A 13,525-nucleotide genomic window follows, 5' to 3' on the forward strand; every position below is an offset into this window, starting at 1 on the left:
CTCGGGGAAGAGATGAGACCAGACGTGGGCGAGTGGTGGGCGAGTGAGCGCGCAGTCTGGCTGGGTGGGGGCCCCTCCCACGCAAAAGGCGAGCGCTTGCTGACGGACGCCCAATTGCAACTAAACCCAGAGCCGGATTAGTGAGCGCTTGGATCTGACCGCATATTATCCGGCACCCAGCCGATCCACCACTTGTCCCGCATCCATCCACAACGACTGCAAGGCTGGAATTGTACAGGCATTCTCACTGGTCACAGCGAAAGAGTCGTTGGGACCGTGCACTGATGGAGTCTAAATATACGTTTCCGGGCGTCAAGCCGAAAGGCGGGTCGGTTGGCTATCAGCTCTCCTCCCAACACCCTAGTTGCAGAGGTACAGGGATTGGAAGAACGGCTTGTCATCCTCGCCAGCCACCAACCCACCGATCCAGCTAGCGTGCCTACTCGCTTCGAATTATTCCCGTATATGAGAAAAGCCTGGACATCTGACCAGCTAACATTCGAGAAAGCCTATGGCGACACGCTCCAGGACAAGGGATCTCGGAGAAAAGACCAGCTTCCCCGCAACCACAACCCTTTCTAATCTTGGGACATCTTATCAGAGTCCCAAATCTACTCGTGAATCCCGCTCCATGCCGTAAAATCAAACCCATGAGCGTAATAAACCGCTCACCATGATGCCGTACGTACGCGCTGGATGCGGCGCGGATTGAGGCTGCCGTGGCACCTCTCGGGGCGCTTAGTAGTCCTCCAAGGATTAAATTACGCCAGAAGCGTCCCCACCACCTTCCGCAAACACGTCGAAAAACTCCACTATACACTTCCTTTTAGCTATGCTGCATTTCCTATGTTTTTCGGCTTTTGTAGATTTGGGTCATGGTCGCCGAGATTATCTAGGGCATCTTTTGGGTATGATAGGGTGGGTGGACAATGGCGCGCGCTTCGTTAATAATCCACGGGTTCAGCTTTTTTCCACCGTGTCAAATCGCCTTCAGATGTCGACTTTCAACAAGGGTCCCTCCCAGCTGAACCAAGTCTTTTGCCATCATATGTTTTGGGTACCGCTCTATTCCTCCGTACATCTTTTGTCAGCGAGCGCGATAGGTTGCTTTTCTGTGCGAAACCCGGCGCGTGCCACACTTTCTCAGAACCCGAAAGGGAAGAGAAGTACACTGCCTGCACAGCAAGACCAAGCGGATTTTATCGCATGAACACCTCAGATTCAAATTTCCGTTCATATAAAATCATGACAGGAATCGCCTGATGACCGTCTCAAAATGACAGTGCCTGAGCCCGAGCTTACAAAACACCGCCACCAAAACACGCGTGGAGCTGCAAGTCAGACCTCGTTAGCCTTGGCATTAAAACGGGACGGGATAATTGTAGGCCGTCCAAGTGGAAGGCCAAAGTTGTATTGACACTACACTTGGACGTTACAGCTGCACAATATATCCGATTCCCTAGCCTGAGCTCTATAAAAATATCAAGTCACATTGTGCTGAGAGTGAGCCAGAGTTGAGCCCTCCATCCTGCACATTCATAGAACAGTCCTCGTGAAATCAAAATCGAACGCCCAAACACATCCTCGCTTTTGGAAACCCACACCCAACCCATACGCCCCGGATGCCCAGCTTGCAGCGCCCACAGTAAGCCGAGCCTGCTAAATGTGTGGTGTGTGGTGTAACATAAATAACATGCTTGTGCAAGTGAAGGCTAAACATTCATGGCAGTTGTTGACAATATTGCCGACAGGACGGTACATTCGCGCAATGAGACAGATTGAGCCCCTTGAAGTGGCTCTTATCCAGGCGCTTCGTCATTCAAGAGCAAAGTTCAAGATAACGTGATCAGGGCGCGAGAATGACCCAGCGCTTGTCGACTTCCTTGGCACCAACACGGGCGGCGACGTTGCTTAGAGTGTTATTGATGACATCCTTTGGCAGCTTGGGAAACCTATCATCTGCATTAGCGAACCTCCTTCGACCGGAATCGATTTTACGAGTGGCTTACTTCTTCTTCAGCGCCTCCACCAGTGCTAATTTTGTAAGATCACTGCCTTGAATTGCATCCTTGAACTCTTGTAACTGCTCAGGCGGCACCATTCGCTTCGGTGGTTTTGCAGGTTTGGAAGTTGCAATAACGCCAATTAGCTTGGATGCCTTGGGATCAGTACTGCTACTGTTCAAGGTGTTTATCATGCCGCTAATCATGCAGTTGGGTCGCGAGGTGAGCGGGAGCCTTGGTGGGTTCATGAGACCATTGCTAGCGCTTCCTGCGGCTTCCTTAGATGGTACGGCTCGGGTAGTAGCGGCAGCGGGGGTTGGTTGCCAATATGTCGTCGAGAACGGATCGATGGATCGAGGTTGCGGTTCTAGCAAGTCAGATACCCGTTCAAACATCAGGCATGGCGCATACTCACCCAACAACACTTCCATCTTGAACTCTCTGAAGTCGTGACAGATCTCTCCTGACCCACCAGCCCGTCTTGAAACCCCATTGGCATCCTCCCAGCAAAGTCCAGTGCTCACTGGTTCAAGGTCGCCGGTGATAAGCCTCTTGTTCTCCGCAATATCCTCGTCATCGAGGAAGCCATCTAAATCATCGCCTCCATCGACGCTATCGTCGTCCTCACCTTCAGAGTCCAGATCCTCTCCTTCCTCAGGCTCCTCCCACTCGGCCTCCGAATCATAGTCATAGTCCATCTCGGGAAGGTAGCGACGGAACGGGTTTCTGGCCAGCCTCGAAGCCTCGTGCCGGGTCTGCATCTTAGAGAAAGTTCCGTAGTAAGGGGGTCGAACGTCTTCGCCGAAGTGAAGATACTTCATAGAGACTTTTTTCAAGAGCTCTAGGGGTTGTGCTGCTTTGGTGTCGTCGGTTAAGTCGATAGGGTTATTAGGAGATCCGTTTAGACGTGCGATAATATCCCGCACTGGTATTGTTCTTTCGCCGCGCAAGGCATATTGATCTAGGCGAGACTTGAAAGTGTCTGGCTGGCTTATCTCCATAGCTGTGCTATCTTGTTGAGGAATATCTTCGAGGCGCTTCCTTGCAGCTTCCAATTCTCCTTGATCGGCCATGAAATAATTGTACGAAGCCCATACAGCATGCGAAGGCAGTTCGAATGGAAGGAAGTAGCGTTCATAATCGGAAAGAATAACGACAACCTTCTTGTGTGGTGAGGGTGATCGTGATGTGGAATCCAGCAATGTCACCACCGGTTCCAGTGAGACAGACTTTCTCCGTTCACCATCCTCAGCAGAAGAGGGCGGTTTGCTGGACGAAGATGGTTTGCATAGGCCCTCTTCAGAGCCCTTTTGAGGTTTAACGAAAAATGCATTCAGTCGCATTTGGGACTACAGCTAGTCAGTATACCCGTGAAAGTGTCAATTGACTGAGTAGACCTACCCTCTCCTTTTTCCGTTTCTCCTCTTCCTTTTGCTGCAGTTCGAGCTCCTTAGCTCGCTTCTTCCCCTCCTTCTCCTCATTCTTCTTTCTCTTTTCCTCGTCTTTCATTCTCTTCTCTTCTTCCTTCTGAGCCTTCAGTTCGGCCTTTGCCTTCTCCTTTGCCTCCTTCTCGAGTCTCTTCTCCTCCTTCTCTTTCACAGTCAGCTTCCTTCTCTTCGCAGCTTGTGTCCCAGTTGCTGAAGTGCCATTCTGTATTGCTCCGGGAGCATCGTCGGAGGTAGAGTTGGTACTGCTCGGAGCAGGCGACGGTTGTCTCGCAGCGGGATTAACTGAAGATTGGGGGCTTGGCTGAGTAGAGAGTACGGTCAACGGACTCGACTGAGGTTCCGAAGCATGTAGAGAGCTAGGCAGAGGTCTGCTGGGGGTGCCAGGATTGACACTTTGATCTTCCAGAGGTCGTTTGCGGGAGGGAGACAAGGCGACTGGAAGGACCTCCGCCATAGTAGAGCCGGTATAAATAAGGAACGAAGAATACAACAACAATTGGGAATCAATCTAGCTGTATAGGTTACAAACTGGCATTTGGCAAAAGTGCGGATGGTTGATTGGAGGTCGGAGTGACGCGTAGAGGTGGAAAACGGTCGCGTTGGACCTAAACTCTTTTAGGAATCTAGTCTATCTTTACCACTTTGCGTCAAGCGTCTTAAAGTGAACCTCAACACAGCTTTGTGTGTCAAAATGGATGATGATGCCTTTGATGAAATGCTCTTTGGAGTATCGTTGATTGAAGACTCATCTCAGGAGTCACTAACAGATGAAGCTCACTTTTTTGAGGATTTACTCGAAACTCCAGGAACGAACTCAACACTGACGTCTCCGCCGGCCCTAGAAAGTTCCATTTCCAGCAAGAGTCTGGAAAGAACAATCGAGCTAAATGAAGATGCATTGATGCTAGACGCTGGTCAAAGTCAATTTACAGGTGCAGGTAAATTTCTGGAGACGGTTCAGAAACCTCACCAAATTGTTCGTGATAGGTAAAGCTTTTGCGGACGTGTAATCTAACGAATGACTCTAACTTGCTAATTGTATAGGGACTGGGTTATCGCAAGGATAGAAAGCATCTTCGAAGGTATTGTAGATGCTTTGCTCGAAGAAAAAACCAAGCTCTCGATCACTTTGAGTAATCGGTCTGGCACTGCAGGTCGAAAGCTTGATTCGACGAATGGCATTGTCACGACTGGGCTTCAGACGAGGGAAATCACATTCCCTGGAAGCACGGCGCAAGAAGCATGGAGATTCAGTCAAACTCTCCTGCTCTTATCGATGTGAGTGTATACCACTAACATTTGCCCTAGCTGTCCTTGTCCGCATTCTCGAGATAATCCATGATGCGTTGGCCGCGGACACTATCGTCACGAAACGGTGGGCCTTGGGATTTCCTATTGCTACTCATATCTCCTAACCTCTTAACTACATTTAGAGACATTTACTATAGACATCCAGATCTATTTGTCAAGCAAGCTGTCGTAGATCGATATGTTGATGATCTAGCCTGTACATTCGGTGTCTCACGTACCCTCCTCAATGTTGTATGTCTCTTACATCTCTTCGAATATCTAGCTACTGTGCTCATAGGATTGAAGTCTGCTGCTGCTAAAGGGCTTATCGCCGGTAATTTCACCATCCAACGAAGAGATGGTTCGCAGATCAATGGCCTCAAAGATCGAGAGGTTCGATCTCGACTTTCAAATTGAGGGGTATTAATTAATCTAACCAACCAGGGTTTGCTTATCCCGAATCTCCACAATTCTGACACAATCGATATGTCAAATGTTCGATGGATCCTCGTGGTAGAAAAAGAAGTAAGCTGATCTCAGTATTGTCTCGCCATGATTGACGACTTGGCAGGCGACCTTCCGATCGCTTTTGTACTCAGCATTCTGGATTTCTGTCAGCTCCGAAGGGGTTGTCCTGACTGTATGCTTGGCATTTTATTCGCGTCTCTTCATAATCTTACTTTATTACTTCAGGCAAAAGGCTATCCTGACTTGTCTACACGCATCTTCCTAGGCTTTCTTACTTCCCGCTCTCCTCACATTCCGACTTATGCTATTGTCGATTATGATCCAGATGGCTTCGCTATTCTCTCAACCTACAAGCATGGGTCATATGCTCTCGCGCATGAAAACTCGCTTGCCACATCGGGCTCTGCAGAAGGACAGCCATTGAACTTGCCACAACTCCGCTGGGTGGGGGTGAAAAGCCATCACCTCAAAACGCCTGTGTCTACAGATAACGGCTATGCAGAGCGAGACGTTCGTCAGACTCAAGGTCTTATGAAGCTAACACGTCGAGACCGATGCAAAGCACGCAGGATGCTCGAGTGGGAAGTATTTGCCGAGGATGGGATGGAGATTGAGTGGAGGAACGAGCTCCAGATTATGTTGATGCTGAACGTCAAGGCGGAGATGCAGGTATTCGAGGAGCGGGATGGCGGGTTAGCACTCTGGCTGAAGGGAGAGCTTGGTCTTGGCATCGAACTACGAAGAGAGGGATTCCTTGATTGAGTGTGTACGGCAGGCCTGACAATATCTTCGCATGCAGACTTTCGGTAAGCTTATGTACAAGGATGAATTCGTGGATATATTAGCTCCACGTTCGCAATATCAAGGGTACATATCCACACGTGGACGAGCAATACAGTGTAACAGTCTGCACAATTCTGCACGATCATGGCATACCTACGCAAGCCCTGCACCTCTCTTCCCGAAGTACCCTATGTGTGGTCATAATAGAGAGCGAACTCGTGGGTTCGTCTGGAGTCTCACGAAAGCAATGTTTGCACTGCCTCGCACGGCGAATTGGATACAAAACACCGTTGGACTACTCTCCAGCCTCCAATCCGTTCAGAACATGTCAACTCGACATAGGGGCGTCTGTAATCTGTGTCCCAGGCTTGGACTTTTGTTCGTCGATGGCAGTTGGTTGCACAAGCGACTCCGCCAAGATAGATTCGCACAGCCAACGCATCCCGCATCCCCCTCTGCGTACAGCGTCTTCCCCACACCAAACACTTTCCTCCGCTGCAGACAGCCATGCATTGACTTGCAGACTAAGGCCCACAATGCCCAAAGATGCCCTCCCTACGCCTACAAATCTCTCTGTCTCTTCACCTGAAGACACCGCCGTTGCTGCTGCCCTTCATATCTCGCTCCATGGTCATGGCCCAGATTCAACCACCGCAGCTTGTCTCCCCCCAGCCTTGACGCCCGCAACGACTCACAGACAGTCCGTCTCGCTGGGCGCGCTGTCGAATTTCTGGTCCAGCTCCGAGCCCAATCCACCATCCACCTCGAACCCCAGGTCCAATCCTCCAACGACCTCCACAACCTCCCCGAACCCTCCTCTCCTCGACAACTCCACAACCAACACCATCAACACGACCACTGCCTCCTCCCTCCACCACTCCGCCGCCCTCCGCGCCCTCAACGCCGGCTCCAACCGCCACACACGCACCCGCCACCCCTCCAAAGCTTCCTCAACCAACACCTCGCTCTCGTCCCAACCCGTCGTCGTGCGGACCTACTCCGGCACGCGTTCACGGCCCTCCTCAGGGCTCCACTCCCCGCGGCTGGCCCCGGGGCCCTACACCAGCATGAACGGACACGCGGCATCCCCCCACCCCGCGGCGCGCCTCCCCGCCGTCGACGACTTCAGCTTCTTCGGCATCCTGCGCGCCGTCGATCCCGAGATCCGCGGCGCCATCGATGCGATTGCGGAGATCTGTGCGCGCAGTCGGCTGAGTCTGGCGGACGAGTACGACGCGCATCTACCGCCGCAGGGCGAGATCATGAATGCAGGCGTGGGGACGGGGTATGTCGGCTTGATGGGCCGTGCAAGGGCGCATGGGCAGGGCAGGGTGGGCGGCAGTGGGTGGGGCGAGCATGCGCTGACGGCTGTCCCGGAGGCGAGCAGTAGCAGCGAGAGGCTGGCGGGGGAGAGTCGCGGGTCGACGCAGGCGGGGAGCGTGAGCGCTGGGGGGAAGGAGGACGGGCGGAGCGCGTACGGGAGTCTGAAGAGCGTGATGGGGAGCGGGAAGCGGGGGCGGGGGGAGTTTTCTGCTGCTAAGACCACGGAAGGCGCGGTGGAGGGGCAGTGTGGTAGGATAGGGATGACGGGTGCGGTGCAGCTTGAGCCAGATGTGATGCAGATGGCCCCGCACTGGGCTGTCACGCACGAGGCGACGCCGCACCCGTCCATCACGCTCGCCACGCCGCCGACGGCTTCGAAGCAGCTCTCCCTTGTTGTCTCGGCGCCGGCCGAGGAGCCTGATGCCCTGGTTATGAAGAGCACGCCGGCGCAGGCGCTCCACCGTCGCCATACTTCCCTCAATTCTGTCCCGCAGACTCGTCCCCGCTCTGGCACCCTCTCATCCCTCACGAGCTGGATACCGTGGAGCCGTGCTGCCGCTGAGCGGCCGAGCACGCCGGTCGGCACTCAGCATGATGCAATGAAAGCGGAGGCGAAGCTAAAAGATTTGTTGAGAGCTTCGGAGATGGGGCAGGGGCAGGAGAGAGATAAGGTGGCTGTGGCGCTAGGTTGAGCGGAGTATACTGGTAGCTGTTTGAAAAGTAAGGGCTTCTTGAAATTGAGCGAATGTACTAATGCATACTACTGCTGAAAGGGCAGTGTGGAGTCTGGGTTTGATTTCGTGCTCGTCCAGAATGAAGTTATGGCCTTACTCGCTGGTGCGGGGGCATGTTTTATGAGGCAGCTGGGGCGTTGCGGCTGTGTCATAGCGGAAAAGTTTGGGAGGCCTTCAGTTTGAAGTTTACTAGTCTTTGTGGGGTGAGATCACTGATGGGGCTGAAGCTGAGCGAGCTGGAAGAGCGGGAGAGTTTGGTTCATCTCTCCTGTTGTTCACTAGGTTAGCGTATGGCTGCTGATGCTATCCCTTGCAACGGTACAATTCGTCCTACGGTTATCGATAAGATCTAGCCTAATAGAGGGGTTTCGATGGAACGATATATTCGTTCGATATGATCGACGTACTAAATATTTAGCGCTTACTTGACGTCAACTTCGTTAAATATCGATTTGTTATTTAGGGGTTTCGGATAGGGCCAAGTCGCGTATACGGCTTCTAAGGCCAAATTTGATCATCGTCGCTGCGGAGGGTAGTTGCAACTGCTAAGGCATTACTGCCATTCGTTCGGATTAGTGTAAGGGATATTATTGCGGACACCTCGGGTTGCCCTCAGGACAACCCCCGGACGCCCCTCGGATGGTCGCCGGTCACGTGCCGGAGGCACGTGCCCGTAGTATATAGTCTCCACGATCCCAGAGGCCTTACCTCCTCAAGGATTCGTCTCTCTCACCAATCTATCCTGTTCCAATCGTGTCCTTATAGCCCCCTGTCTACAAGATCCCCTCACATTCAAATCCTTCCTACTCTTTTTTAGAAGGGCAGTCGGCTTTAAGGACCAGATTGTTTATTTACATCTTTTGTTTATAACCACTATCCTTTCTTAAAAATCTCGCGATAACCTAAACGGAAACCCCACGGATACCTTATAGAAAGCCGTCGCGTAAAGGTAGGAAGATCCCTCTAACAGCGAAAGATTGCGATAATATAACCCTCTGGGTAAAACGGCCGAACGAGCCCTAATACCCAGATGCTCTAGGAGCTCGAAGACTCTCGCACACCTATGGTCACCGCTGAGGAAAACGTAGATACCCTCTATGACGGTCACAACGCTGCCGGAAAGCAACCAGAACCCCTCCGGCCCCACCTAGGCCAATTAGAAGATTAAGCGCTAGAGGCAACTCTAAGATCTTCCCTTAAGCTAGAAATGCTAGAGGAATATACTAACGTGTCCAACTAGGGAACTAACTGGAACCCTCCCGGAAAACTACCAGCCTATAATTGGCATAGTAGTGGTGTATAGACTGCTTATAAGCTAAGCGGGCCTACCCCTTTAGGTAATCTAAGCTAATCACTAACTTAGGACCCAAGCCTTGTTGGGAAGCCTATACTAGCTACTAGTACTAACACTACCTCTATAGTAGAAGCCTCCCTAGGCCCGAGTTCGGAAGGTTAAGAGCCCTATACTAATCTCCTTTAAGACGGATATTGGGAAGCTGTTATAAGGCTCTTAAAAGCCATGCGAGAGGAAGCTATTAATAAATATATTAGAACCCTTTAAGGGCAAATCTAGATCTAGTAGGGTCTAATCTAAGTTAGGCAAATTCTTTTATAACCTAGTTAAGGTTAAGGGCTTCCTAGGAGCTACCTAGTACCTACCTAAGGAGGTGTAGAAGACTTAGAGAGTTATCTATGCTATAAATAGAAAAAGGATATAGACTAACTGGCTAAGGCCTCTAGTAGTTTAGAACTCCGCCACAGACCTAACGCCTAATAGTTGGACAATTAGGTTTGTAAGGTAGACAACTTCTTTAAGATGCTAATAATATGAGATAATACCAAAGAGCGTATACGCTAGATTATTAGTAAGATTAAAGACCGATTACTAAACTAGATCGCACTTAATTAGCTTAATAAAGAGCAAATTACTATATAGCTATAGCTGTAAACCTTTCTAAAGAAATAGATTTAAGATCTATATATTATACAATACGATAATATAGAGCTATTCTGGAATAGGACACAGCTAGACCGCTATAACTTTCGCCAGTTTATAAACTTTATGGAAACTTATACTTAATAGATGGATCTAAAGCCCTTTAAAAATAAGGACGGTAGTATCTATAAGAAGAAGAAGATCGGGTTTATTTAGGCTAGAATTAAGCTAGTAATTCGTAACGAAATAAAGCGCGTGGGAGCCCTATCGCGGATTACTATATATACGGATTTTAAATGAGCAGTTCTAAATACTAAAGACGCGGTAAGGAACTAGACCTCTTTTAGTAGGAAGCTAGGGGGTCACTAGAAGCGCGGGCACTTTAGTAGTAATATAGGGCAGACCTAACCTTTAAAGAAGCCGTTCTTAAAGAGAACTTTAAAAGGGTTAAAGTTAGGAACCTTAAATAACGGGAAAGACTCTTAGGGCTAACCCGACACCTATTTAGCACCTTTATAGGAATACTTTAAGAAGTTAAGAGAAAACTCCGGAGGTAGATCTTATTAGAAAAATAAGCAGGGTAATAACCGCACTAATAATCTAAAAAAAGAAAAGCCCTAGTTATAGACCTCTCCTAGCTACAACTAGGGCAAGATACGGAAGGAAAGACTCTCCGTATTGCTATTAAGCTGGAAATAACACTCCCTACGGGTGAGGTATAACAGTTCTAAGCACTATATAATAGCGGCGCCAAAATCAATCTTATACGATATAATTTGGTAAAAGAGTATAAACTTATCCTATTATAAAGGTAGTAGAAACCTATTACAGGCTTTTTAAATAAGCATTGGATTAAGCTACACAGTGCCTATAAACTTATAGTGTTAGTGGCTAATATACACAACTATACCAAGGCGGTCGGCCTGCAACCCTTCTAGGTGGCTGACTTCGTAGGTTATAACCTTATCCTTAGATACCCTTAGCTTGCAGAAGTAGATCCTAAGATACACTTTAAGACAGGAGCCTTTAAATAGTGGAATAATAAAGATTTAGAAGGGCGTATATTACTAATAAGCCTAAAGGACATCTTAAAGAATATAGCCCTAGGTAAAATAGTGTACGCTTTATACCTAAAGGAGTATCGGATCCAACCCCTATTTAATAGTAAGATGGGTATAAAGCTTAGCATAGGTAACAACCCCTTTATAATGGAGACCCTATGGGGAACTACCAGACAGGTCACGGAGACATTATAGGAAGGCGGCAATCTTAAGGATCTTATAAGATACTTTAACCGCCACGGGTTACTCTGGCTCAAGTAATATACGGAGAGTATACTATAGCACCTCGAACGCTACGTTAAGGAGTTCCCTACCCTCTATTAGCTACCGCATAAAACGGTTTAACGTACAGTAGCAACTATATATAAGCAACCACCACAGCGTATAACACTGCCCGCGAGTATTCTAAGGAAGCTCCGGAACCTACCCGATAATAACACGGAGGATAAACGCAACCCTAATTTATCAAATATTCTAGCAGGCCTAAAAGACTTACTAAGGGTATTTTCGGGCAGGAGAGCTAAAGTCCTACTATAGAACTCGGAGTACGATTACGCAATTAATCTAAAAGAAGGCAAATAACTGCTAAATCTTCCTATCTATAACCTCTTGTATAAAGAGCTTAAGATCCTACAGGAGTACCTTAATGGCTTACTAGAAAAGGGATAGATCCGGCCTAGTAAGTCGCCGTCAGGCGCGCCGATCCTCTTTATCCTAAAACCAGATAGAACCATAAGGCTATATATAAACTATCGCGGTCTTAATAAGATTACAATTAAAAACCATTACCCACTACCACTAATCAGTAAAATGCTGGATTGACTATTTAGGGCGAAGATCTTCACGAAGTTAAATCTATAAGACGCCTATTATAGGCTCCATATTAAAGAAGGGGATAAATAGAAGACCGCTTTTAAGACCTAATACGGCCACTTTAAGTATCTAGTAATGCCTTTTGGGCTAGCTAATACGCCTACGACATTCTAATCGTACATTTACAGAGCCTTAGGGGGACTAGTTAACCGTATATACGTCGTCTATTTAGATAACATCTTAATTTACTTAGAAGACAAGGATTAACATAAGCAACACGTCCGCGAAGTACTGGAATGTTTGGATAATTAGGGCCTCTACGCTAAAGCGTTAAAGTGTGTCTTTAACACCAAGTAGGTTAAGTTCCTGGGTTACATTGTAACGCCTATAGGTATAGTTATAAACCTAGTACGGGTGCAGATAATCTAGGAGTGGCCGGAGCCAGAAAGCTATTAGGATGTTTAAGTGTTTCTAGGCTTTACCAATTTCTATAGGCGCTTTATTTATAACTACTCGGACGTCGCCTAATACCTATCTAACTATATTACGGAAGCTTCCCAAAACCTAACCCAAGGAGCAAAAAGCTTAAAGGCGGCAAGGAAGAAAACTAAGAAGGGACTAACTAAATAGTATAAGCCATAGTTATGGCCCAGAAAGGTTTAGAAGGCCTTCTGGGAACTTCGCGCAAAGTTTATAGAAGCTCTATTACTGCGGCATTTTAACCCAGATTAGCCATTAATAATAATCACTAATGCATTAAATTTTGCCCTTATTAGTATCCTGCTATAACCTAATAGGCATCCGGACGCTACCCAGCTCTATTAGAGACTAGTAGCATTTTATAACAGAAAATTCTAGGGACCTAAAGTTAGGTATTATACCCATAATAAGGAACTGCTAGCTATAGTCAACTGCTTTAAACAGTGGCGATATTACCTTAAGCACGTAAGCTATACCACTCGTATACTCTTAGATTATTATAATTTACGCTACTTTATAACTACAAAGGAGCTTATACCTTAACAAGCTAGATAGGTAGAGAAGCTCGCGCGATTTAATTTTAAGATTAAATATAAGCTAGGGGAAAACAACCCTGCTAATAAACTGTTACAACAGCCAGACTATACCAAAGGCTTTAAAACGGGAGAAGGAAAATAGATAATAGATATCTTACTCCCTATATTGCAGAACAAGCTCCGGGTGTAGGATGCTCGAGCACCTATAGCTCTATGCACTAAGTCTTAGGCGGTATAAGCCCTATTAGTTTCCACTGACGTTCTAGCTGGTACCCGGTCCGTTGCTAATAAGGGTCTAAATATACCTAAACAGGACGTCCCTAATACATTCTTGGAACCTAGTAATATATTATCCCTAATTACTAAGCTATCCCCTTAAACCAATAGTAAAGCTATAGAGCAATTGGAACTCGGAGCCCTATAATAACTAAAGGACTTTAACCTCGTAGCGGCCTTTCTAATATATACGCATTAAAGAGTTATAAGATCTATAGTACTATCTAGTCTTATACTTAAAGCAGTATAGAATAAAACAGCTTTTACCCGGGAACCATCCAAAGGGTTAATAGATCTCATTTGTGAAGTATAACGGAGGGACGCTTTCTATACTATTCTTAATACGGAAGTAGACCGGAAACGTAACGGAAAGG

General features: G+C 47.8%; 4 protein-coding genes across 4 annotated transcripts; 3 read left to right on the top strand and 1 right to left on the bottom strand.

The window, feature by feature from the left end:
* The first annotated feature begins 807 nt into the window (after positions 1–807).
* K441DRAFT_655931 (uncharacterized protein) lies at positions 808–1,351 on the top strand. Its single transcript, XM_067647938.1, has one exon. The coding sequence runs from the start codon at positions 833–835 to the stop codon at positions 1,208–1,210; it is 378 nt and encodes a 125-aa protein (XP_067506741.1). The 5' UTR covers positions 808–832; the 3' UTR covers positions 1,211–1,351.
* Positions 1,352–1,528: 177 nt separating this feature from the next.
* Positions 1,529–3,999, bottom strand: K441DRAFT_16298 (uncharacterized protein). The gene is made up of 4 exons (XM_067640266.1): positions 3,405–3,999; positions 2,419–3,352; positions 2,010–2,370; positions 1,529–1,952 (listed from the first exon to the last, which is right to left on the bottom strand). The coding sequence occupies exons 1-4, from the start codon at positions 3,903–3,905 to the stop codon at positions 1,847–1,849; spliced, it is 1,902 nt and encodes a 633-aa protein (XP_067506742.1). The 5' UTR covers positions 3,906–3,999; the 3' UTR covers positions 1,529–1,846.
* Positions 4,000–4,493: 494 nt separating this feature from the next.
* Positions 4,494–5,971, top strand: K441DRAFT_548212 (DNA topoisomerase IV, alpha subunit; the record flags this gene model as incomplete). The annotated part of the gene is made up of 7 exons (XM_067642949.1): positions 4,494–4,704; positions 4,760–4,826; positions 4,885–4,993; positions 5,048–5,134; positions 5,186–5,266; positions 5,313–5,381; positions 5,435–5,971. Coding segments are annotated over 7 exons (1,161 nt in total), but the record flags the coding sequence as incomplete, so codon positions are not given.
* Positions 5,972–6,969: 998 nt separating this feature from the next.
* On the top strand, positions 6,970–7,995 carry K441DRAFT_509201 (uncharacterized protein; the record flags this gene model as incomplete). The annotated part of the gene is made up of 1 exon (XM_067642079.1): positions 6,970–7,995. A coding segment is annotated over one exon (1,026 nt), but the record flags the coding sequence as incomplete, so codon positions are not given.
* Positions 7,996–13,525: the final 5,530 nt, after the last annotated feature.

Source organism: Cenococcum geophilum (assembly GCF_001692895.1).
Source record: "Cenococcum geophilum 1.58 unplaced genomic scaffold K441scaffold_10, whole genome shotgun sequence".
Classification (NCBI taxonomy): Eukaryota; Fungi; Ascomycota; class Dothideomycetes; order Gloniales; family Gloniaceae; genus Cenococcum; species Cenococcum geophilum.

What these genes read in the sequence shown, in the direction of transcription:
- K441DRAFT_655931 (XM_067647938.1), top strand. Translation starts at nt 833, where the DNA reads ATGCTGCATTTCCTATGTTTTTCGGCTTTTGTAGATTTGGGTCATGGT.
- K441DRAFT_16298 (XM_067640266.1), bottom strand. Translation starts at nt 3,905, where the DNA reads ATGGCGGAGGTCCTTCCAGTCGCCTTGTCTCCCTCCCGCAAACGACCT. An exon ending in AGAAACGGAAAAAGGAGAGG is followed by an intron (nt 3,353 to 3,404) that starts GTAGGTCTACTC and finishes GACTAGCTGTAG; the next exon opens with TCCCAAATGCGACTGAATGC. An exon ending in GTGGAGGCGCTGAAGAAGAA is followed by an intron (nt 1,953 to 2,009) that starts GTAAGCCACTCG and finishes TGCAGATGATAG; the next exon opens with GTTTCCCAAGCTGCCAAAGG.